This window comes from Rosa rugosa, chromosome 2 (genome assembly GCF_958449725.1).
Source record: "Rosa rugosa chromosome 2, drRosRugo1.1, whole genome shotgun sequence".
Classification (NCBI taxonomy): domain Eukaryota; kingdom Viridiplantae; phylum Streptophyta; class Magnoliopsida; order Rosales; family Rosaceae; genus Rosa; species Rosa rugosa.
In genome coordinates this window covers 21,019,037-21,043,872 of record NC_084821.1, presented here as the reverse complement: position 1 = coordinate 21,043,872, position 24,836 = coordinate 21,019,037, and the positions used below count along the sequence as shown (strand labels likewise).

Here is a 24,836-nt window from a genome sequence, read left to right as displayed (position 1 = left end):
AAGCTTCGCCGACTTCGGAGATTGGAGAACCGATCGGGTCCGATTTCCTCAAACTTTGCCGCCTTCTAGCGCCGCCACCATCGAGAATCGCCGCTAGAGGATGCCAGAGGGGCGACCAGAACAAGGACGCGATCTAATCTGGAGAGTTTCACCGCCGGAGTTCGCCGGAAAAGTCGGGTCGGGGCGGCCGGGTCCGGGTCGGGTTAGACCGATATCTTCGATACTGAAGGTGCAGCCGAGAGAGAAGAAATGCTTTCCTGAAAAGGAAATGAAATTATGAAGATATTTTCAGAAATTCCCTATTTATACTAAAACGGAAACTTTTTCTGAAAGCCATAACTTCCTCATACGAACTCCGATTGACGCGTTCCGCATGTCCACGAACTCGTATCGACGCGCTCTACAACTTTCGTAAAGGAAGTGTTTCGCGCTCTAATTTGTGGTTATTGGACAGTTTCGTGGCTCGTGGATGGAGCGGAAGTGTTTCAGACAAATTTTTATTCGAAAAGTGTGGATTAGGGGGCTTGAGCTAATGAGCCGATGCAGATCCGGTGGGTTTTGTGCTCTGAGCGAGGCCGTGCGACTTGGCTTGACGAGGAAAGACACGGCGCGGCTCGGCTTGACAGATCTGGGTTTTTTTCTAGTTTTGTTTTCTTCTGGTGTCAACGGGAAAAAGAAAAAAAATCTTGGGTTTTTTTCTCTTTTTTTCTTGGCTATTGGCTCTGAGCGTGCTGATAATGTGTAAAAGTAAAATGGGAAATTAGTCTACTCATTTCATTAAATAGTCCTTTTATATAGGGTGAGGATTACAATGCTAATAGCAATTACAATAATGACAATAACAGATGATTGAGCTATAACCGCTGATTCCCTAATTCCCTCTTCGTCAGTTACTTTGATGAAGACACATAACGTGTTTTTTCTTTAACATTTTAAGCATTAGTAAACTTTTATTAAAAAAAAAAAATTAGCCCATCCTATTTTAAAATCCTAACTCTGCCATTGATTTCAGTATAATTTTCCCTGAGAGTAATCTTGATTTGATTGCTAATATGTTTATAACTTTCTGTCATTTTGGATTGCTGATGGGGTGTTAGACAATGGAATCATTCACCATGTACATTTTTCTTGTCAGCAGGCAATTTACTAGGATAGAAAGTGAAAGGGGCGAGATTGGATCCTTCAACCTTCAACCTTCAACCTTCAACCTTCAACTGTAGAAGGATTGTAGTGTACTTCAGAAGTGTGTGAGCAAAAGAAGTGTGAAAATAGTGCGAGTGAATTAAAATTACGTTATTGAGACAATGAGACATCTGGAATTGTAGAGTAACCTGAGAATATAGTTCTCTTTTCGAAAAGTAACCCATCAGTGTAACCAGCAGGCTAATTGAAAAAAAAAATTGAATATAGAATGTAAAGGCTGGTCTCTTGCATCATCATACCAAAATACATATCATGGAATTGGATCCTGTTACTAGACAATATGGGTGTTTTGAAAACTTTTTGTTGCACGTTAACAGAAAGATGGATACAGTTGATAGAAAACCGTGTAGGTTTGGCATGCTAGTGACGTTTCATCTCTAGATTAGGCATCACTTTCTTTATGGCAGCTTGCCCATCATGTTTTCTAGTAGTTAACTATTTAGAATTATAGATACGTCTCAGTCCATTTCTATATGAATTAGCATTATTAGCTCCTCAGATATTCCACCGGCCTATAAGCAAGGTGCACGAGCACTAGGGTTGGGATGAAGGATAGAGGCTGGTGTTTTGTCTCTAGGTAGCTAGTAAGTCGGTAGCCGAAGTTTGGATGAACCAACTAATCTTTGGTTTACTGGTATTTCTGTTCACTTAACTGGAAGAGGTCATCGCTGATTGGCTCTTTAGTCTGAACACTCGGCTTAATTGTGTTTTTGAGTTTTAGCAAGACTAATGGCATTGGATCGTAAATCCATAAATTGAAATTCATATTATTATTCACTTCCTCGCATAATATATTCCTCATTGTTTTTTTGTGCACTTAAAGAATGTTTTTACTTCTTTACTCACTCATAATTTTACTCGAACTCATATTTTAAATTATGAGTAAAAAAGATTGTGCAACTAATTTTTTAGTAGTGGAGGGTTGTTGAAGCCCCAATTATAATTGTATGCAATGTTACGACATTTAATTAGTTTTTATTTATTCGATGGATGAGAACCTAAGCTCTATTTTTAACGTAGACTAACTTTATTAAGGAGAGTTTTACGGTGCTAGGGTTTTTTTCGCTCTGCTAGGGTTTCTTCGCATCTTCTTCTCTCGGCATCCTCCTCTCTTCCCCCATGGTTGATCATGTTACCGCTCGTCTGGCAGCAGCTTTGGCGATTTCTGAAGATGGTCGGACATCCTTTGGTCCGGCTGGTGCTGCTGCTATGTCTTCTCATCACTTCGCGGTGGGGAGACTTCTCACTGTCACGGCCAAGCGTCGGGCTGATCCCAAGGCTTTCTTGGGGACTATGACCTCCTTATAGGGGCTTGGAAATCGTCTCTCTGCACGTGCAGTCAAGGATCGGTTTGTTTTTCAATTTTCAAACCCAGAGGAACGTCTGAGGACGGTCGAGGGAGGACCGTGGTTTTTTGGAAAGTGGGCGCTGGCTATGGCTGAGTTCGATGGTTTGAAAGATCCGACGCAAGTGCCGATCTCTTCTTTTCCAGTGTGGGTGGAGATTATGGGTCTACCACCGGCCCTAGTTACTGAGGGCGCTGTGGCGCTCATTGGAGCTACTTTAGGGGAGATTGTGCATCTAGATAAGGCTGGTATTCGTAAGCGTACGGCGGCACGGGTTCGTATCCGCCACCTTCTGTCGTCTCCGGTGAAGCAGGTTTTCCCTCCATCCACTTTTGATTTCACCTCTGGGGCATCTGTAACGGTAAGGTTCTGTTATGAGAGACTCGTCGGGTTCTGTCGGGTCTGTGGTATGATGGAACACCAGCGGTCGGGTTGTGCTGGTCCTCCGGAAGCGCTGCAGGTCTCTGTCGGCGCCAACCCTAACCCTAGCTTGGTTAGGTCTGTTGCTCAGAGTCTTGCGGAGGTTTTGGCTCAATCCACAGTACCTAAACTCTTTACTTCCGTGGTTAAGTCGACCTCAGGTTTACTCCAGGGTTTCTCGGCGTCAGCTATAACGGCCCAACTGGCCTAAATCCCATCTCCGGTTCAGGGGGCTAGGGCGCCCATGTAAGTTGCTGTAGTTGTCCCATCTCTCAGTGGGAAGAAGAGAACGGCCTCTGCGGCCCTCATGCAATATTCTAAATGTAAGAAGACAGTTAAGGAGGTACCTCAGGTGGAGGCTATTGATCTGGGGTTTGAACCTGAATTGGCCCTAAAGAGCAAGAATGGGGTTATTTTAGTTTCCCCGGCAAAGATGGTTAAGTTGGGACGTCCTCCTGGGCGCAAGAATAATCCGAAACCCGTGGGTCTAAAACCTAAGAAGCTGATTTCCGAGGATCCAAAACCTCGGAGGAAGAGGAGTTTTAAGGCATTGGCATCTCCTTCCTCTGGTGAAGGCAGCTCGGGTCTGGGTGCAGGAACACCAACCCTTACCGGTAGGGAGGTTCACATGTCTTCTGGCAAAGGTTTTGAGTCTGAGGAATGCACTCCCATGGGTGCCCTCGAATAGGGGATGTCGAAGGGAACATGAATAAATTGGGATGGTCTTTTGTCTTTGGTCGGGGACCATCCAAGTAGTGTCGAACTTTGTTTCTACAGCACTTGAGCTTCATCTCATGGATTCATTATGTTTGATTAGTCTAGATTTGTCTTAGATTTTTCATTAACGATTCTTTTTGTCATTGCCCGGAGTCCGGGTGAGTCATCTCTTGTAATGTTTCCTACTTTACTTCAATGGACGGACACCCCCTACGTTAAAAAAAGCTCTATTTTTACAATGATGAATTCTTTATGTGTTTTCTTTGGTAGCCAACTTAAATTGCATGTCTGGGGTTCTATTGCTATGAATAATCATTGCATGTTCCTTGTAAGAAGGTTATATTGAGAGTTCTAAGTAGTAAATTGTCTATAAGGCAAGAGATTAGGTTGTTAGATGAATTGAGACGTATCATACTCATGATGTCTAGTGGTGTCTTGTTTTTCTCTTATTCTTAATGATTTTTTTTTTTTTGTGTGTTAAATCTAGAGTTGCATCAACCTAGGTTGCATTTTAGAAAATAAGCTAGGTGTAAGGCGTCTCTCATCTGGCATACAAGTAAGGACAAGCAATAGGTTAATTCAGACGTTGGGTTAACTTGAGCATCTTCATCCATATATAAGTAAGGCTAGGTTAAACATGGTTTGTGTACATGATTGATTGGTGGTGGATACTGTACATACCAACACATACTTGGGTTTGCCACAGGTTTCATACCACTACCAGACCCCGCAGGACCACCCAAGTGCCAGGTTCAGTGCTTGGACCGATACCCAGCAGGCCAGGCAGTATCCAGAAGGAGCGGTACCTTAGGTGGCACAGGGCAATGCTTAGCCAGGTAGGGTCCCCCAAAATATGCACCAAAACTGCTATCAGAACTTGTAAACTGGGGGACTGCATCCCACATCAAAGAAATGGGAAACCTCTTTCCCTTGTTGAGAGTATATAAACCAGACTCAACCACCTTCATTAGGGTAATAACTTCTTGTCCCTTATTATTACTCTGTCAAATTACATACATAGCCTTACTTAAGCATCGGAGAGGTATAGACCAACCAGCTCAGTTTGTACCTCTGACGTTGTGTATTTCCTCTGACAGGATCCCGGAGTTATCTCTCTACCCGCCAGTGGGAACAACATTCTGCCAAGCTATACCGGAGAAACCAGCAGAAACATTGGCGCCGTCTGTGAGAATCCATATTTACATTCCCTGACTTCTGTTTCTCTATTGATTCTCAACTTAAGCAATTTCATTATTTGTTTTATTTACTTTAAATCGCTCTCATAATCTCAAATCAACTTTTAAACTCAAAAAGTATTACAATTAGTTCCATAAGTCCTCCGCGAGAGACCCTACTTCCCTATTCTACAATTGACATTGAAGTCAGTAGTAGGAAAATTATTGACATAAGAATAACTGATTAGTTTTTGGCTAAACGTCGCTGAGGAATTTTTAGTTCCAATTGCATGTTTTTCTTTCTTTTTGTTTTCAGTTTTCTTATCTTTTTTTTTTTTTTTTTCCTTTTGTGCATACTCGGAAAACCAATCAGGGCAAACTCATTTCTTTGGACACTGAGATAGAGTGCACTGCTAGGTCAAATAGAAAGCAAACTAAGGAAACTCGTTTGCCAACTGACGACGTAACGGCAGGGTCAACATCTTCTCAAGGAGAGGAGGACCGAGAACAGCAAGCACCACATAATTCACTGTTAGCCAAATAGCCACCCTCAAGTATAAGGGTACAAGTAATAGTATAGGGATTTAAGAAATGTTGTCGAACCCACGAGAATTGGATTCCTTTCACTAGCTAGGGTGTGAACCTAAGGAGAGTTAGAATATGCAAATGTACAATCACGAACCTAGAATCACAAGAAAATCTAACCTCATGGTGAGTATGTGCAAGATGGAGTAGTGATTTGATTTTGGTTTTTTTTTTTTTTTTAATATAGTTTTGAATTGGAAACAACTAGATGCTTAAATGTAAACTAATTACTCTAAACTAAACTAGTAATATAATTGATGAAGTTAGGGGTTGGATTGTCTACCACTAACCTCCCTTGCAATTATTGAAATTCAAATACAAGTGATGCTATTCTAAATTCCCAATTACCCTCTTTGCATCCGGATTAGACTACAAAGGCTTAAACTCCTTTAATGTTATCAATTCCAACCGGATAAGTCTAGAATTAACTACCTAAGAACAAAACTTATTACCAGTTAAATCTCAATTCATTGTTCCTAGATGCATAAAGGTTTGAGTTTAGATAATCATGCAAGCAAACAAATCCTAGATCTAGGTGATTTTAACTCACAACATTCACATGCACATAGAGGATGCTATCGTGCTATCAATGCTCAAGATTAACCACTCCCTAAATATTTTTTCATGAGATGACAAACACAAGATTCAAAGGAGGTAAGTTTGAATGAATGCATTCACTTCTTGAATTAGCATATGAAGATGAAAATCACAAATAACATCAAATGTAAATTAAAACATCAATTCACACAAGTTTGGTTAGGGCTTTCAACCCTAGCCCCAACAAAGTTACTCACTCATAGTCATACAAATTAGCATCAAATCTATAAAGTACATCAAGGTAAATTAAATAGTTATGGAAAGAATGAACTAGGTGAAGCTTGACAAATCAATTGCTAGGTCCTCCTTTGTTTTCGTCCTTCAATGCTTTTTGAATCCTCCTTGATGATAGAATGGATGGATGATGAACTTCTTTTGATGATAAATGAAATGGTGATAAAGATATGATGCTCCTTTAGCTAACTTTGAGTGTGGTAGTGATGGTGGTGATGGAGGTTGAGGAGTATGGATATTATGAGTTTGGATTTTGGGAGGTAGATATGGAGGTTTTGTGAAGGAGATAGAGATAGAAACAGGATGTAATGGGGTGGTATGGGTTGTTCTTGCTTGTAGGGGATGGGATGCTTAAATAGATGGAGAGAGGTGTGAAATCATCACTAGAAGCAAAAGGGAGCAGCTATAGACTTGTAAGAATCATGGAGGAAGAGTGTTTGAGTGGTAATAAATCCCAAAATCAAAGAAAAAAAGGTAAGGAGGGAGTGGTGTAGATTAGGGTAGGTAATGATGAGAAAAGATGGTGATTACACCCTAAAACATGGAAGATTTTTGGGTAAGGATGATGGTGGACTTTTGAATAATATGGAGAGTTCAGATGGTGTGGAAAAAGGAAAAATGGTTGGAGTTAAATTTGAACAAAAAAGTTTGGAATTTGGTTGTGATAGAATGATGATGAATGGATGTAGTGGAATAGGTACAATGTTACTCCTCCTCTTTGCTTCTCCATGAATATGGCCGGAAAACACATGGCACCACCGTGAGTGGTGGTGCTCCGCCATTTGTGGTGGTTCGCTGAAATTCAGAATTTTATTTTTTGCTCCACATTTGACCATTATTTTTCCTAACTCAAATTCTCCACTTCAAAGCTCAAAATGGATGTTTCCTTCACTCTTGCAATATTCCTAGATAAATAAGAAAATGACTTAGTGAAAGTTAAATAGATTTAAAACAAGTTAAATTCAATATTTAGGAAAATGCATATATATGTAAATTATGGTCTAACATTCACCAAACAACACATTTCCACATTCACCTGCGCATTCTGTGCATGACAATGAGGAAGAACAAGATCTTCCAAGGATTGAGATGGCTGAAGCAAAATCACTGAAGGACGTCTTTGTCCCAATAACTTCTAAATCCCCCTCATGCATTGACTATAACCGATAGGCAATCATGCCTTCTCCATCCCTATGCAATTGCTTAACTTTCTGCCTAAATATTCGGGCTTGTCATCTAAGGACCCTAATGTTCACATCAGGGAGTTCTTGGACATTTGCAAAGCGCATACTATCAATCATCTGCCTCCTGAAGGCCTCAAGTTACTCTTATTTCCCTTTTCTTTAAAGAATGATGTGAAACGTTGATTGTTTTCAATACTTGTAGGTATCATCACAAGCTGGGATGGAATGGTCAAGAAGTTTCTGAAACAGTTCTTCCCCACCCAACTGACAAGGAGGTTAAGGAAGAAGATTTAGAACTTCACTCAAAAGGATGGAGATCAGCTTTATGAGGCATGAGAGGAATTTTTGGAGTTACAGCGAAACTAACCCCATCATAAGTATAGTTTAGATGACTTAATACTAGTCTCGAAAAATTGGAGAAAAGACGTCGTCACCGCTAGGGGTAGGAAGAAACCCTAGCAAATAATTATTTTTTGACTTATTAATAGTTTTTGATTGACCATGCCAATTGATTTCAATACAAATCAATTAAAACCAAGATAATTCTCTCTTATGCTTTCTTCTATGGGAGTTTCTATTCATACCTCCAAAATTGGTATTTGGACCTCTCACTTTTTCCAAGTAATAGTTGACTTTGTCAACTCATGTCAAATTACCAATAATAACACAAATAAGGAAAAAAAAAAAAAAATCTCTTCTTATCTCTACGAACAGTAATAGTCTTCAACTTGGGAAAAATTTTAAAAATTTTCTCCTCCAATGTAAACCCTAAAGTATATATCGCAAATGTTCTTTAACGTTGAAGTCAAAAATTTTTGAATTTGACTTTGTCCTCGTAAAGTGATAGACTTCCTTGCTCACACAACTGATAATTTACAAGATCTATCACTGCGCTATAAAAAAAAATAAAAAATAAAAGGAGAGAAAATGGGAAATACAAAGACACCTCAGTTGATGAAGCCCTACTCATTTTGAATGCAATCAAACATGTGAACGAGCAGCGACAAAAAACAGTAGTACTCTAGCACATTTATATGACAAACGCAGCAATGGGTAGTTGTCCACAAGATCTTTCCGCACATCATCAGTGCAGAGCAATTTTATGTGGAACTATTTTATAGATATGATGAAAAATTCGACCCTCTGATATAAATCAATGGAAAATGCACTAGTCCCATGGTTGATTATTGTAATTTCCTCCACTATCCCATACATATCTAAAACAAAAGGACCATGCATGTTCATTTCAAGTTGCTATAGAAACAAGTAGGAGAGAATCAGTTTAAGGACAATGACACCTAAATGCAATGAAAATAATATACTTGGAAAACATATTTGTACGAGATGATGAGCAAACATGGTATTGTTGCCTACTCTAACCAAGAGTCGACAATTCATTGAAAAAGTGCTAGCATCTTTGTTACTCGTATATGGAGGATGAACTTCCAAAAAAAAAAATTGCTGCAATTCCAAATCTTCAAAAACTGAAGGAGATCCAACTACTGATTTTGAAAGTATGAATAGAATCTGAAAAAAAAAAAAAAAAAAAGAAGAAGATATTTTATTGATTTTATTGGACGATGGGCATTATAGGAAAATTAGAGAGGTGTAGATAGCAAATTGATTATTTGTAAAAGTAAGTTGGAGGTCTATTAAGTGATAGAAAGGTTTGGGTTCACAAGGGGGTGGATTGACATGGTTATGCAGTGTGTCTGTTCTGTAAGGTTTTCTTTTTTGATTAGAGGAAAACCTAGAGGACTGGTTATTCCAAGTAGGGGACTGAGACAAGGTGACCCTTTGTCACCCTATCTTTTCCTAATTGGTGCAGAGGGTTTTTCTGCATTGTTGCAGCAGAAGCATTTGCTTGGCTTACTACCTGGGGTTGAGGTATGTTCTGAAGCTCCATCAGTTAATCATTTACTTTTTGCGGATGATAGCATGTTGTATGCTCAGGCTTCGCTGGAGGCTTGTTATGAGATTCAAGATGTTATAGTAACATATGGAAGGGCTTCAGGGCAGCTAGTGAATTTTAACAAAAGCTCAGTTGTCTTCAACAAAAATGTACAGGCAGATGTACAAGATGAAGTTGCTTCTTTTTTGGGAGTCGACATAGTTGAGTCACATGAGAAGTATCTGGGGCTCCCCACTTATGTGGGACGTAAGAAAACTGCTACTTTTCAGTATATCAAGGACAATTTAGCCAAGAAGCTCAAGCATTGGCAAGGAAAACTACTCAGTGGTGCAGACAAGGATATTCTAATACGGGTTGTTGCTCAGGCCCTTCCAACTTATGCAATGAGTGTGTTTCAGTTAATGTTAATGCTCAAAGTCCGGCGGTGGCCGAACCTTCGTTTAACGCTGGTCCAGTGGGCGGACCGCTACTCTTTAGACTTGGTGATCTCCACTAGCTGTCAAATGAAAGACAGGGCGTCAAAGGGAGACCGCGTTGGGCGGTCTTCACTTCTCCTATGCCTAAGTCAGTCTAAACATATAGACAGCATAACAATAAATGAGTAGTAAATGCATAATTAATGAGGAGAGAGGAGAGAACCTTTTATAGGTGAGGAGGAGGTTGATCTTCTCCTTGTTTTCGATGTGGGACTGATGTGCTTCAGTCCCCAGCTTTAGGAGCTTCTGATGCTATCTCGGCACGGAGTGTGGCGGCGCGTCGGCGGTGATCTGGGGTTGATTCGAGGCTCAGGCTGTAGCCCGCCTGGCTGTGTATCTGCATGTTATTCCTTTGGCGGGAATTAGTACCTCTGGCGGTACAATGAGCGTAGCCCATTATAGCTAATTATGCTTGCAAATGTACATGTATGTACAAGTCCCCCAAGTCCCCAGTCAAGGAGGGCAATCTTGGTTGGGGAGTTGTTCAGCGGTTTGAAGCGTTATCTTCCCCTAGACTTGCAACAACATAATTAGCGTCAGTGCGTTGTCAACCATGGATTTACTGAGCAAACGCTTTATACCCTTTCGGGTGGGCCCCTGCTACGCCCCCCAGGGAGTCCCCCACTCCCTAGCGAAGATAGACCTCCGGATGGTCGGCAAATTGTTTGTTGAGGGGGAGCTGCACGGAGCAGAGGGTGTTGGGTAGCGAGCCCAATCTTTAGTACCCGAGTGACGGGGGTCAACGTGCCTGATCAGGGCTGTCGTAGACTGTTGACAAGTCCCCGTGTCCCTTAGGGACGATCTGACCATAAAGCCGCGTGGCTAGTCGTCGTCAGAGTGAGGCGTGGCCTCGGGATCCACCGCTGGCGGATATCCCCCCGGTGACTGTAGCAGGAAGCAGCGTCCAGTAGACGTGCCTGGCGGTATTTTATTGAGCGATATTGCGTTGAACAAAGTACGCAGTTTGCAAGATGAAAAGAGGGTTCCGCTAGAGGTGTGTAGCGGAAGACGCCCCGCTTGCAGGATGACAAGGGAGAAGTTCTGCTGGCGGAGTTTCGCTTAGCGGAGACTTCGTCACTTGGAAGGTGACAAGGGAGAAGTTCCGCTGGCGGGGTTTGGCTCAGCGGAGACTTCGTCACTTGGAAGGTGACAAGGGAGAAATTCCGTTGGCCGAGGTGTCGCTCAGCGGAGACTTCGGACGGTTAGTGATTTCTTCCCAAGTGGTTACTTCCATTAGACGCTTCGTCTGATGGTGGTCGACACGTGGCCAACTCCTAGAGGGTTAGCGTCTGGAGGCTTGTCTCTTAAGCCTGGCCGTCTTCTCGCCATTAATGCGGGTAATTATGGATTCCGTAACCGAGGCGACGCCTTTGTTAATTCGGAGAGTAAGTGGAGACATGGGACACGTGTACGGCTGGTGTGCGATGTCGTTTTTCAGTGGACGATTTAGAGTTCGTTGATGTTGACATAAAAGGGGGGAACTCAGCGAGATTTGACACTTTGCTTCAAATTCTTACTCATTGTCTTCACGCGCTGCTCGTCCGAGACTGAAGAAAGAGGCTGCTGGAGTTTGGAGATATCATTCCCAGAAAAACGAAGATTTTCCCCACTGAAGATCATTGTTCACCATCACACCGGAGTTTTCGCCACTAAGGTTGGTATTTTGATTATTTTCCCTGTTTCATTGGATCTGTTGGTTGCTGGGTTTTTTTTGTTTGTTTCTGTTTTTGGGGTGCTATCTGGTCTTCTTTGGTGTGCTCTGAGGTGTGAAGTGAGATTTGGGGGGGGGGGGGGGGGGGGGGTTATGGTGGTTGGCAGAGAGTTGACGTTTAGGGATTTGCTAGATGGTCGAATCTGGGTTGAGTGTGTTTGTTCTTGTTTTGGCATTTTCTGGGTAAACTGTTCTTGATGTTCTTGGCTATAACTGATATAGGCATAGGCTAGATCTTGTTTGAGCTAACTGATTTGGGTTTTAGGGTTTGGGATGGCTAACGTCGTAGAGATTTCGAGCAGTGAGGATTCCGGGTCTGACGTGTCGTTCAGCGTGGCGGATAGAATATTTATTGATTCGTTGCGTCCGTCAGCCTATGTAGGAACCTCACTGCCAGAACCGCTAGAGGTTGAGCCGCTATAGACCATACCCTGGGAAGTAGCTATGGGTCGTGCCTCGCGTCCAGAGAGTTCTAGGGCAGGGGAGGCCACCGCAGCCAAAAATAGGCGTGATGAGCGGTTGGCAAGTAACAGCGCTGCCAGTGCCTCCGCTGGCGGGGGAGGATGCTGAGTCAGCGTGTCTCCTCGAGGACATCACCCCTGTTGACGAGGCAGGAGGGCGGATGAATGTTGCCGCCGTCAATCGGGTGAAGAGGATGTTCCGGTTGCCAGGTTCGATGAAGTTGCGTCCGCCGACGATGGACGAGAAGGCATCGATTCTTCCGGAGGGGTTTGCCGCCGTGCACTAAGCGATATTCTGACAAGGAGTGACACTCCGGCTGGTGCCAAATCTGCAAATCTTAGCGTGCGAATTTGGCCTTGCTTTTGGGCAAATTTGTCCCAATATGTGGCGGTTAATGCTGGCGCTGAACTCACTATGGCGGTTGTCCGGTTGTGAGGGACCTACTGTGGCGGAAGTGCTTCATTTCTATGAGCTGGTGTATGTGAAGCGCCAAGGTTGCAGAGGGCAGGTGAATTTGGGCCTCCTCCAGGGAGCGCCCAAGCTGATCGAGAACCTAAGGGATTCCATGTCCTACTGGCGGGGGACCTTCTGTGTTGCCACGGCGGGGTGGGAATACCAAGCTGGGTCCAACGAGGGGGAGTCGACGTTTAGGATTAAGTCAGAGTTTCAACATATCCGAGGTTGTTTACCGGTCTCCACTGAACATAGCTAGCGGTTTCTTTTATGCATGGCCTTGTATTTCTACTAACGTTTACTGTTTGCTTGTGCAGCGGGCTTGCGCTACAACCTGACTCGTGAAGAAGAGTGTCGCGTGGCATGCATCAGAGGCTGTTGGCAGAATCGCAACTTGCTGAATTTTCGCCTTCTTACCGGTTGGGAGTTGTTGGTCGATCAACGACTGACTTGTGCCGTTGGTAAGAAATCTCCGCCACATTGTACTTTCGATCAGAGTGCCTCAGGCTGACTGGTTTGTTTTTTTTTTAGAAACTCCGCCAGGTAACAAAGCGAGCCGCGACGCTTTTGATAAGGCGATGGACCGCGCAGAGATCGACAACTTCCTGGAGACCATGTATGCCTCCGGATTGGAGGCCCAGCAGACAGTCGTGAACCTGAAAACACTGGCACTGAGCCCGTCCGAGGTTCATGTGGTGCTACCTATGCCTCACCACTCCCACCTTGGTGGTGACGGCCTGCCGGTTGTTCAGGCGGGGGCAAATATTGATGGCGGGAAGAAGGGATCTGCTACCGCCGCGCCGCAGAAGGAGAGGGTGCCTGCTAACAGGCGTGACTCTCATAAGGAGAGAACGGTGCCGCCGGCGGAGACCTCCACCGCTGCAAGGGAGGAGCTGCCGGCGAGGGGATCGAGGCCTGCTGCTGGGAACACAAGGGTGCTCCAGCGAAGGCGCCGGCAGAATGACTCCCCTGATGAGGAAGAGGGGGACGACATGGAGACCATTGGGGCCCGCCAGCAGAAGAGGGCTCGACAAGCTCCGCCCAAGGCTCCCGTGGTCGAGGAGAGAGAGACGCCCGCGAGTGACCTGGACTCGTTCGCCTCGTACGCGGAGTTCATGACCGATGGTGAGCGGGAATTTCTCTACCACCTCTGTGAGCGGCTGGGGTTTAGCGGCCTAGCGAGGATCTCGCGCCCAACGGCCATTGACCAGTCGCCCTTTAGCTCGGCCTTCAGTCACCTGTCGGTTGGGCTGCAATTAATGTTCCTGGCGGCGTCGAAGCAGCCCCGGGTTGAGGGGGAGCTCAGGGAGGAGGTCCAGGGTCTTCAGAGAGAGCTAGCAGTGGCCATCAAGTGGGACTTGGAGCGGAATGAACATGTCTCCAAGCTGGAGCAAGACATGTCCCTGCTGTAGGAACGGGTGGCTGCTAAGGATAAGAAGATTGATATCCTGCAGCGGGAGTCCGCCGCCAGGCTAGCCGAGGTGAAGAAGCTGGAGGGTGAGGTCGCCCGCTTGAAAGCTGAAGGGAGCCGCTTCGCGGCCGCCACTGTTGAGGCATTCAAACAGTCGGCGGATTATAAAAAGGCAATGACTGAGGCGGCAAAGGCTAGGGCCCTAGCCAATGTGGAGATGCTGAGACAGAAGGGCGCTATCGACTGGGCGAAGGCTTCCCAGCCTAACTTGCCGCCAGCTCAGAATGCCCCGCCGGCGAAGGGTGTGGTCCTCGCCCAACCTGAAGGCGCTCGCTCGGGAAGCGGAGAGAGTGGCGCACGCCCGGCGGATGGCTCCCAGCGGACTCCTCCTCCTACCCAGTCGGAGGTGTCCCGTGCTGGTTTCCTGGCGGCTCATACCAGGGCAGATGGTACCATAGAGACTCCAAGTCCCACCGCCCGAGGGTCTGACCAAACAAGCCGTGCACAGCCGCCGCCGCATGCTGAAGGTGAAGATGCTGAGGCCAACCCCTGACAGATGTTGGAATTTCCTTTTTTTTTTTTTTTTTGTGTAGCCGCTGAGGCGTAATATTTTTTGCAATGAACATTTTTGGGTGGGGAGTCCCAGCCCTATATATGGAATTTTGACTTAGAGTTTTCTTTTGTCAATCAATGAAACATTAAAGGAATTAAGATTGGTCCAAGTGCACTATGTAGCGGACGTGGTCCACTGACGATTGCTGGCGTTGCCAGTTGCCCTCAGTGCTAGACTTGGTAACAATGGTTTGAATAATTCCTCGTTTCATTGATAGCTGATTGATCAGCGTGTACAAAAGTGGGGTAGTACCCGTTGGGTAGCTTCCCTTAGCTAAATATTGAACAAAAATTTAGCTAAGTCAAGATGCTCCTGGGTAGCGGCATGACTATTTGTAGTAATACCGAAGGTGTTCGGTATTCCAAGGGTGGGTCGTTGTGACGCCATCCTTGCCCATTAAGTAGAAAGTGCCTGGGCTAACGACTTCCACAATTTTGTATGGACCTTCCCAAGTTGGGCGGAGCTTTGTTGGCGGTGGAATGACTTCCTTCATTATCCAGTCCCTCAATTGGAGGTTTCGGGCTTTGACTCTGGCGTTGTAGAAACGCGATACCCGCTGCTTGTTTTGCAAGTTGTGCAAGTGGGCCTTGTGTCGTTTTTCTTCAAGGAGGTCCTTGTCCAGGTTGACGCCGTCGCTGTTGGTCTCTGGGCAGTAGCCTTCGACCCTAGCGGTAGGTTGAGTGACCTCAATAGGTAGGACAGCCTCTGTTCCGAACATCATACAAAAAGGGGTTTCGCCGGTGGCGGAAGTTGGAGTTGTCCTGATGGCCCATAGAACTTCTGGAAGCTTCTCTGTCCACAAACCCTTGGCGTTGTCTAGTTTCTTTTTCAGCAGCTTCTTGATTATCTTGTTTGCTGCTTCGACCTGGCCGTTGGTTTGGGGGTGGACGACAGACGCAAAACTCAACTTGGTGCCAAGGTTGGCGGTGAAAGATATGAGTTCTTTGTTGTTGAACTGTGTGCCGTTGTCTGTAATGATTGTATGTGGGACACCATAGCGGCAGTAGATGTTCTTCCAGAGGAAGTGAATTACCTTAGCGGTAGTTATTGCCGTCAGTGGCTCTGCCTCTATCCACTTGCTGTTGTAGTCGATAGCAACAATGATGTATTTGAACTGGCCCTTGGTGGTTTGGAATTTTCCCATCAAGTCGTGGCCCCACGTAGAGTGAACCCATGGGCCGATGATGATTGACAGCGGCTCTGCCGGTGCATGTGGGAGATCAGCATACTGTTGGCATTTGTGGCAAGATCTCGATATCCGCCAAAAGTAGCCTTATCGCATTGTGCGATTGGCCAAGGATCTGGCGCCCGAGTGGTTTCCGCATTCTCCGCCGTGGATCCTTACCAGCACTACCTTTCCCTCCTCTGGGGTTAAACAGCGGAGGTTGGGGTGGGTGAACGCTGGCGGTAGAGTTTGCCATTCTGGATGTTGTAGTGGGTTGCTCTCCGCTTGAGCTGTCGCGCCTTGACTTTGTCCTCCGGCAATGTCCCGTTGCGCTTGTACTCGATAATCTCGTCCATCCAGCTGGGATTGACTTCAATGTTGAAGATTTCCGCCAGGGTCTTTGTGATACTTGGCTTGTCAAGGCACTCCACTCTTGTGTCCGCTGGACTCTGATGTGGCTGGGCGGTTGCCAGTCTCGCCAGTGAATCAGCCTTGGCATTTTTTTCCCTGGGGATTTGTGTGATGGTGTGAAATTTGAATTTTTTTAGTAGTATCTTGACGTACCCCAAATATGCCGCTAACTGTTGGTCCTTGGCTTCGAAGCTGTCGTTGACCTGGTTAACGACTAATTGAGAGTCGCTGAAGATGTTGACGCTGTCAGCACCTGAGTCGATGGCGAGGAGTAGACCGGCGATGAGTGCTTCGTACTCCGCCATATTGTTCGAAGCTTTGAAGTTGAATTTCAACGCGTACTCCGCGTTCAGTCCCCCGGGTCCTGTTAAGATGACTCCAGCGCCGCTGGCCTTGGCGCTAGCGGAGCCGTCCACATGCATGTTCCAATCTGAATGTAGGGGAGCTGACTCTTCAGCGGTTATCATTTCCGTTCCGGGCTCTGTCCCCGCGCTGGGTTCTGGCTGACGCTCGGTGAGTTCAGCAATGAAGTCCGCCACCGCCTGGCCCTTCATGGCGGTTCTTGGTTTGTAATCAATGTCGAACTTGCTGAGCTCAATGGCCCACTTGCTGAGGCGCCCCGAATGTTCAGGGTTCTGCATTACCTGCCTTAGCAGTTGATTGGTTAACACATGGATTGTGTGGCCCTGAAAGTATTGGCGGAGGCACCTGGTGGCGACGATGAGTGCAAGAGCGAGTTGCTCTAAGGGAGGATATCTTGTTTCTGCTCCGTTCATGCCCCTGCCGGCGTAGAATACTGGGAGTTCTTCCTGGCCCTCACTGCGGACAATGGCGCAGCTTACCGCTGATATCGATACCGCTAGGTATATGTACAGTGTTTCTCCCTGCATAGGAACGGAAAGGAGTGGCACTGCCGCCAGGTATTCTTTCAAGCCCTGGAACGCCGCCTGACACTCTGGGTCCCAGTCGATGACCTTCTTGTGGGTCGTTTTGAGGACTTTGAAAAATGGGGCACACCTATCAGTGAGTCTGGAGATGAATCGAGAAAGGGCGGCTAACTTGCCCTGGAGGCACTGGACGTGTACCTTATACTCAGGGTCTTCCAGGTTGAGGATGGCTTGTACCTTGTCCGGATTAGCTTCGATGCCTCGTTCGCTGACGATATAACCCAGAAATTTGCTGGCGGTGATGCCAAAGAAACACTTTTCTAGGTTGAGGCGCATACCATAGGCCATGAGAATGGTTACTATAATCTTGAGGTTTGCCACATGTCCGCTGGCCTTTATGCTCTTGACCAGCATGTCGTCTACGTAGACCTCGATTATTTTTCCGAGATGTTCGGCAAACATGGCGTTCATCAGGCGTTGATAAGTTGCACCGGCGTTCTTCAGACCGAAAGGCATCACATTGTAGCAGTAGAGGCCCTTGTCGGTGGTGAAGATGGTGCACTCCTGGTCGCCGGGATACATCTTGATCTGATTATAGTCGGAGAAAGCGTCCATCATGCTAAGGAGCTCATGCCCGGCGGTTGCATCAACCAATTGATCGATGCGGGGTTGAGGGAAACTATCCTTTGGGCATGCCTTGTTGAGATTTTTGAAGTCGACACACATCGGCTGGGCTTTTTGACCATAACCAAGTTGGAAATCCACTGGGGATAGATGACTTGGCGGATGAACCTAATGCCCTGTAGCTTGGAAACCTCCTCTCCTATTGCTCGGTACTTTTCCTCATCAAAGGCCCTCCGCTTCTGTTTTATGGGATAAAAGGATGGTTTGATGGTCAACTTGTGTGTGATGATTTCAGGAGAGATACCTGGCATGTCTGCGTATGACCATGCAAAGACGGCAGCATTGTCACGTTGGAATTGAGTGAGTTCCGCCGCCACCTCTGGGTCTAGTTGGACGCCTATGCGGACTGTCCGCTCAGGGTGCTCATCCGAGATGCAGACAACCTTCAACGACGTTTTCGGGTTGACCGGCTCCTTCTTTACATACTTCTTCTCCTCATCTCTAGGATCCTCGAAGATATTTGGTGGCGGTGCCTGATTACCCACCATCAGGATTTCATGGCGGCGCGTTGACCGCGCTATAGTCGTTGAATAGCATTCTCGTGCCAACTGCTGACTTCCCCTCACACAGCCCGTGCAGTTGGGTGTGGGGAACTTCATGAGAAGCATGTATCCGGCGATGATGCACTTGAGCTTGTTCAGTGCCGGCCGTCCAATGATGGCGTTGTACGAGCTGAAACAGTCGATGACTATGAACTCTGTATGTACCTCCGCCATGCATGGACTGGTGCCAATAGTCAGCCGCATGTAGTCGGAACCCAGCGGTTGCGTGATGTCTCCGGAAAAGCTGAGCAGTGGCTCGTGATCCTGGAGTAATTTCCTGTTCCGCTTGAGGTGGTTGTAGCAACCGCTGAAGATGACGTTGACAGCGGACCCGCTATCCACCAGGATTCTCCCTACTGAAAATCTGCCAAGAATGGCGTCGACCATGAATGGGTCGTCATGGGGTAAATGCACTCCACGCTCCTCCTCCTATGAGAAGGTAATAGGTTCCCAACCTGACTTTGGGAGTTTAGCGGATCTCTCGTAGTGGATGTTGCAGACTTCCTTTGGGTGATTAGCGCGTGCATAGCGCTTCCTTGCCCTGTGAGACATGCTAGTGATTGGAGCACCGCCGTCGATGGTGTTGATGCGGCCCAAGGTCTCAATGTTGGAGATCACAGGTGGTGGTTGGCGCACCTTGAATTGCTCCATCTTGCTGTCACGGTACAAGGTCTCAATGGTCGTTTTGAGAGCATTGCAGCTGTTGGTATTGTGACCGCTGTCCTCGTGGTATTTGCACCACTTGCCGGTGTTTCTTGGTTTTCCCGTTTTTGGGTATCTTGGTGGGGGTGGCGGTGGGATCTGATCCTTGCACTGATTGTATATTTCCTCGTACGAGGCTGTGAGGACTGTAAACACTGCATACCGCTAAGAGGACTCCGCCTGTTTGTTGCGGTTATCCCCATGGGTTGGGCGGTTGCCCTTGTTGTAGTGTTGGTCCCTCTGCCGCTTGTTCTGGTGGTGGCCCTGCTGCCAATCCCTCTTCTTGTCAGTTGGCGGCGCTGAAGGGGTCTTGTTAGCGGTTTCCTGATGACTGGGGGATGGCTGTGTTGACTGTGTTGGTGTTGCTGGTGGCGGTGGGGTTTCTCCATATGTGATGAATTCCGCCTGGGCGTGAATGACCGCCTCACTCATGACGTGGTCATATGCCGTATTTAGATGATTGTAGTTGAGGTGATAGAGGAATGGCCCCTTGAGGAGTCCCTGCTTGAAGGCCGCCGTTGCCATTATTTTGTCTAGGTCGCAGCACTGAGACGCTGCCGCCCGCCATCTTGTGACGAATGCCTTCAGTGATTCGTCTGCCCCTTGCTTGACGCTGAACAGCTGACTTGTGTTGTGATGTCAAGCGGACAATAAGATGAACCAAGAGAGGAAGGCGTGTGACAACGCATGGAATGAGTCAATGGATCCCGGCGGACACTCGAAGAACCAGTTCATTGCCTCACCATCCAATGTTTCGCTGAATAAGTGGCACAGGGGGGCGTCTTCAAATCCCTTGTTGTTGGTGACCTTCTTGAAGGTGTCCATATGGACGAAGGGGTCAGACATGCCGCTGTAATGTGACATCTTTGGGGTTTTTGCGTACGCTGGTCTGATAGCCAGCAGAATCGCAGCGGTGAAGGGCCCAGGTCTGGAAGCGAAAAGCGGATTTTGAGTTGGCGCTGGGGCGCCCGACTCCGCCCGGATTAATCTCTGCTCCAGTTGTTGCATCCTTTCCAGTATCTGGGCGGTTACGTTGTCGGCGGAACCAGCTTGGATATTCCGCTGGACCTGTCTGCGCCTTGGCGCAGGCGGATTGCCTTAAGTCCTCGCCCTAGCCTCCGAGCGGTTGGTGTGCGGGAGTGATTCCGCCTTCTGCTCCAACATTAGTTAGGGGATGGGTGGTGGTCCCATCCCCAATAGTTCAAGTGGGTCCAGCGGTACCTGCATCTGTATGACCGGCCCTCGTATCAAGGTGCCTGTGCCGGGCCGACTACGCCTGGTGCTGCGTGATTGCTCTCTCTGCGCTGGATTGGCGGTGGCTTCCAGCGTCCTCTTTGTTCATCAAAACGTGACATCAGCGTAGCCACTTGTCTTTGGGCCTCAGCCTTTTCTCTGTGCTCCTCCTCACGCTCTCTGTTTGCCTTGTGAAGGTCCGCCAGTGCCAGCTCGTACATAGTGGTGAGATCTTGGCCCGGTGGGCGGCTGCTGCTTGGATTTGCCTCACCGCCGGGGTTGGCTTGGGGTGTTGAATAGTGCGCGGTTAACGCCTACTGTTGGGTTGGGGTGTTGGGGAATGGCGGATTGGTCCGCCTGCTCTTCAGCGTTCCCCCCGCTACCGTTAGTCATGGTAATTGTGGTGGGATGACCTTTTGTTCAAGGATTCCCACAGACGGCGCCAATGTTAATGCTCAAAGTCCGGCGGTGGCCGAACCTTCTTTTAAAGCGGGTCCGGTGGGCGGATCGCTACTCTTTAGACTTGGTGATCTCCGCTAGCTGTCAAATGAAAGACAGGGCGTCAGAGGGAGACCGCGTTGGGCGGTCTTCACTTCTCCGATGCCTAAGTCAGTCTAAACATATAGACAGCATAACAATAAATGAGTAGTAAATGCGTAATTAATGAGGAGAGAGGAGAGAACCTTTTATAGGTGAGGAGGAGGTTGATCTTCTCCTTGTTTTCGATGTGGGACTGATGTGCTTCAGTCCCCAGCTTTAGGAGCTTCTGATGCTATCTCGGCACGGCGCGTGGCTGCGCGTCGGCGGTGATCTGGGGTTGATCCGAGGCTCAGGCTGTAGCCCGCCTGGCTGTGTATCTGCATGTTATTCCTTTGGCAGGAATTAGTACCTCTGGCAGTACAATGAGCGTAGCCCATTATAGCTAATTATGCTTGCAAATGTACATGTATGTACAGTTAACAAAAAATTTTTGTGAGGATTTGGAACAAATGTGTGCTCGATTTTGGTGGGGAAGCACGGAAGACAAAAGGAAAATTCATTGGAAGGCTTGGGAGGCTCTCTGCCTTCCTAAGGAAGAGGGAGGACTTGGCTTTCAAAGCCTCACTGACTTTAACATGGCTATGTTAGCAAAACAGGCATGGAGAATTGCTAGCAATCAGGAATCCCTCATTGCTAGAATTTATAAGGCATGTTATTTTCCTGAGAGCTCATTTTGGGAGGCTCCCGCTCACAATGCCCCATCATATTCATGGAGAAGTATTTTCGCTTCCAGAGAACTGCTTAAAACAGGTTCATATTGGCATATTGGCACCGGTGTATCAGTAAGAGTGTGGTCTGATGTGTGGGTTCCAGGTTTTCCCAATTTAGTTCCTAATACCAATTCTCCTCTCTTTGATGAAAATATGACGGTTAGTGAGCTACTCTGTGCACCGGGGAGATGGGATGAAGAAAAAGTTCGGGCAGTTTTTACGATTGAGGTAGCAGACGCTGTCTTAACAATTCCTTTGACACGAAGGTTGGTTTATGATAGGATTGTTTGGAGGTTGGAGAAGAAAGGCGAGTTCTCTGTTAAGACTGCCTACAGACATGCTTTTTCTACGTCTGTGGAGAGACTTGGAATTTTGGAGACTACGACGACTCAGTTTTGGAAGCAGCTATGGCAAGCTAACATTCCATGCACAGCTAAGGTACATGCAGGGCCGGTCCTGACATTTTGGAGGCCTGAGGCAAACATTCATACAAATTTTTTTCCTATAATAAATTAAAACTTAAATACACTAGTAGCAATGAAAAAAAAGGAACAAAAAAAAAAACATCTATATTGTATTCTTAAATTAGAAAGGACATTAGTAAAAAAAAAAAAAAAGTGTTTAATACCAAAAGAAATCAGAAAAAAAAAGTGAGAATATAAAATGAAACTATTTTGAGCAATGAGAAAAAGAAAAGAAAAAAAAAAGGTACTTAATACAAAAGAAACCAAAAAACATAAAGGACAACTGATTTGTTTAGGACTTGGGTGGCTTTGAAGGCCACAAGGCACACGTACCGCCGCTCTAGAGCAGCACCCACTTGTTATGATGGCAAAGAATATATATAAGATCGTACTGAACTACAATATATATATAAAAAATAAAAATAAAAATAAAAATAAAACTGTCGGAGGCCCGCCAGAGACCGGTGGCCTGAGGCGACGGCCTCAGGCTACAGCCCTCAGGGCCGGCTCTGGGTACATGTGTGGAAAATCTGCCATAATATCCTTCCATCTCTAGAACGTCTGGTGGCTAAACATGTAATGATTGAATCACAGCTATGTGTTCTTTGCATTAATTCGGTGGAATCGACTTTACATTTATGTAGAGACTGTATATTTTCATGGGGGGTTCTTAGTTCCAATCATTCTATTGCTCAAGTGTGCTTTACGGCTGAGACTGATGGTTTGGGAGTGCTGGAGTGGCTCATGTTTTGCTCGAACAGGTTAGTAGCCCAACACTTTGATACTTTGATGTTCTTGCTATGGGGAGTGTGGAAAGAAAGAAATTGTAGAGTGTGGGAGGGCAAAGTTAGGGGTGTTAATGATGTCGTTTTATTGGCTTCATCTCACATCCAAGACTTTTTATTCCATAACTCAAAGGCTACTAGTATTAGCAGAAGAGCTGCAGGGGATGTAAGGTGGAAGGGTCCTCGATTTGGTTGTGTAAAATTGAACACTGATGGAGCCTTCTTTTCAGAAACTGGTGCTGGTGGGTCTGGTTTGGTTTTACGGGACAATCTTGGGCAGTTTTTAGCTTGCAAGGGCAGAGCAGTGAGGGGCCTTATCTCTGCTAAGCATGCTGAACTCTTGGCAATCAAGACTGCTCTTGATTTTATTGTGGAGAGGTCTCTGCAGCCTGCAATTGTGGAGACTGATTCTCTGTTGGTTCAACAGCAACTACTAGGGAATGGCAACAATTTATGAAGATTTACGGCTTCAGTTGGCTGCTATGCCTAATGTCAATATAGTTCATACACGACGAGAGGCCAATAAGGCCGCTCATCTTACAGCTGCACAGGCTCATTCTTCAAGCCAATCTTTTTACTGCTCTTCTATACCCTCATTTCTTCATGATGTTATAGTTTCGGAATACTGTAACAACTAGTTCTATTTGTTTCAATAAAGTTTGACATCTTTTATCTCAAAAAAAAAAAAGTAAGGAGATTCAAATGCCAAATTTAGAGATATGAATAGAAGCTCTATTCTTCTATTACTAGCCTTTAAAACAAAAAAATAAAAATTAATCTCATTGGGAATTGGTAGGCCTCCATAGAGAAAGAAAGCAGAAAATTAGAAGTAGCTAGAAAATTAGAAAAATATTCCAAAAAGTGCCACAAACTCATGCTAATATCATATTTTAAATTTTTTATTGAAGTAACATAAGCTCGGCACACATAACAAACACAAACATCAACAGTACGGCAAATGTATTGCCATTTCTTCCAATTAAACTAAACCTTACATGATATCCAATTAATCGTTCTTGGATTAATCATATGGTCCTTATTTTATGTATTTAATTAGCTCGAGTGCATATGCTACTATAGTAGCTGCTAGCAAATCATGCCATGGACCAAGTCACCGACACCTTACCTAGATCCTGATCGAGTCCCAACGCGTTCCACACAGATGCAGATCCATCCACGATATTGTTTCCACACGTCGGCTGCCCTGCATGCTCTTTATCACATCCATTACGCGAATCACATTCATCCACCACTCTCGCAGTCGTAGTCTTCCCATTACTTGCCTGAATTCTTATTAACTTCCCGCACCTCGATTTATTATCAAACCACCCAGTGGAAAGTGCCACAACCCGCTCACTGTTTGGATGATATTGTTCGTCACATTCTGATGGCCCGCCCCCATCACCGCCTTCGCTGAAATCGTTGAGTGTAAGTAGGGCTTTGGTGGATGATGTTACTGGTGGAGAGCACGAGTATTTAGGGTACGACTTGCCCTTGCAAACCAGTGTTCCAAAGGGTCTGCAATTGTTGGGGCTAGGAGAAGGTGATGAGCCTCCTCCCCCACCCCTGCCGCATATGTGTGTCCCAACATCGGGGTCATCGTTGCATTTTTGGTTGATACAGATGAGTTGACCAGCACAGTCGTTCAAAGTTTTGCATGCGCCATTGCAGGAGGAGATAGCTGTGGAGTACGGGAGAGGGATGGAGATGAAAATGAAGACGAGGGAAAGAGATGCCAAACATACTAAAGAACTTGCCATTTGAATGATTTGATTCACAACGATATTTAGAATACTAAGAAGTGGGGGATGATTCTGAGAGGCATGAGGCTTATAAACTTGAGCTAAGATGACGTTAAAGTTGGGGGAAAAGAATAAGAGTTTAGGTACCATTTATGTGGTTTGATTTTTCAAAGTCTCGAGTGGTTTGATTTTTCAAAGTCTTGGGTCCATGTTTCGTGACTTGTAGTATTGCACGCACTTGCCCTGCGTTGAGGAGAAAAGGAGGTTACCAACTTAACATATATGATATTCTGACTAAAGGGGTGTTTTCTTGTAGTGGATCAACCCCAATCTACACGCACTCTAGGGTACTGATATTGAAGTCTTCTCAATGGGTAGTAGCGCCAGTGAGTTAAATTCTTAATTAAATGAAAAACGATCAAATAATATTTATGAAAAATTAATTAGAACAATAGAACAACGTTTATACAGC

At 46.0% G+C, this 24,836-nt stretch overlaps 1 protein-coding gene across 1 annotated transcript; it reads right to left on the bottom strand.

Annotated features, from left to right (window-relative positions):
* Positions 1-23,494: 23,494 nt before the first annotated feature.
* Positions 23,495-24,492, bottom strand: LOC133732287 (kiwellin-like). Its single transcript, XM_062159799.1, has one exon. The coding sequence runs from the start codon at positions 24,380-24,382 to the stop codon at positions 23,717-23,719; it is 666 nt and encodes a 221-aa protein (XP_062015783.1). The 5' UTR covers positions 24,383-24,492; the 3' UTR covers positions 23,495-23,716.
* Between the last annotated feature and the right edge of the window lie 344 nt (positions 24,493-24,836).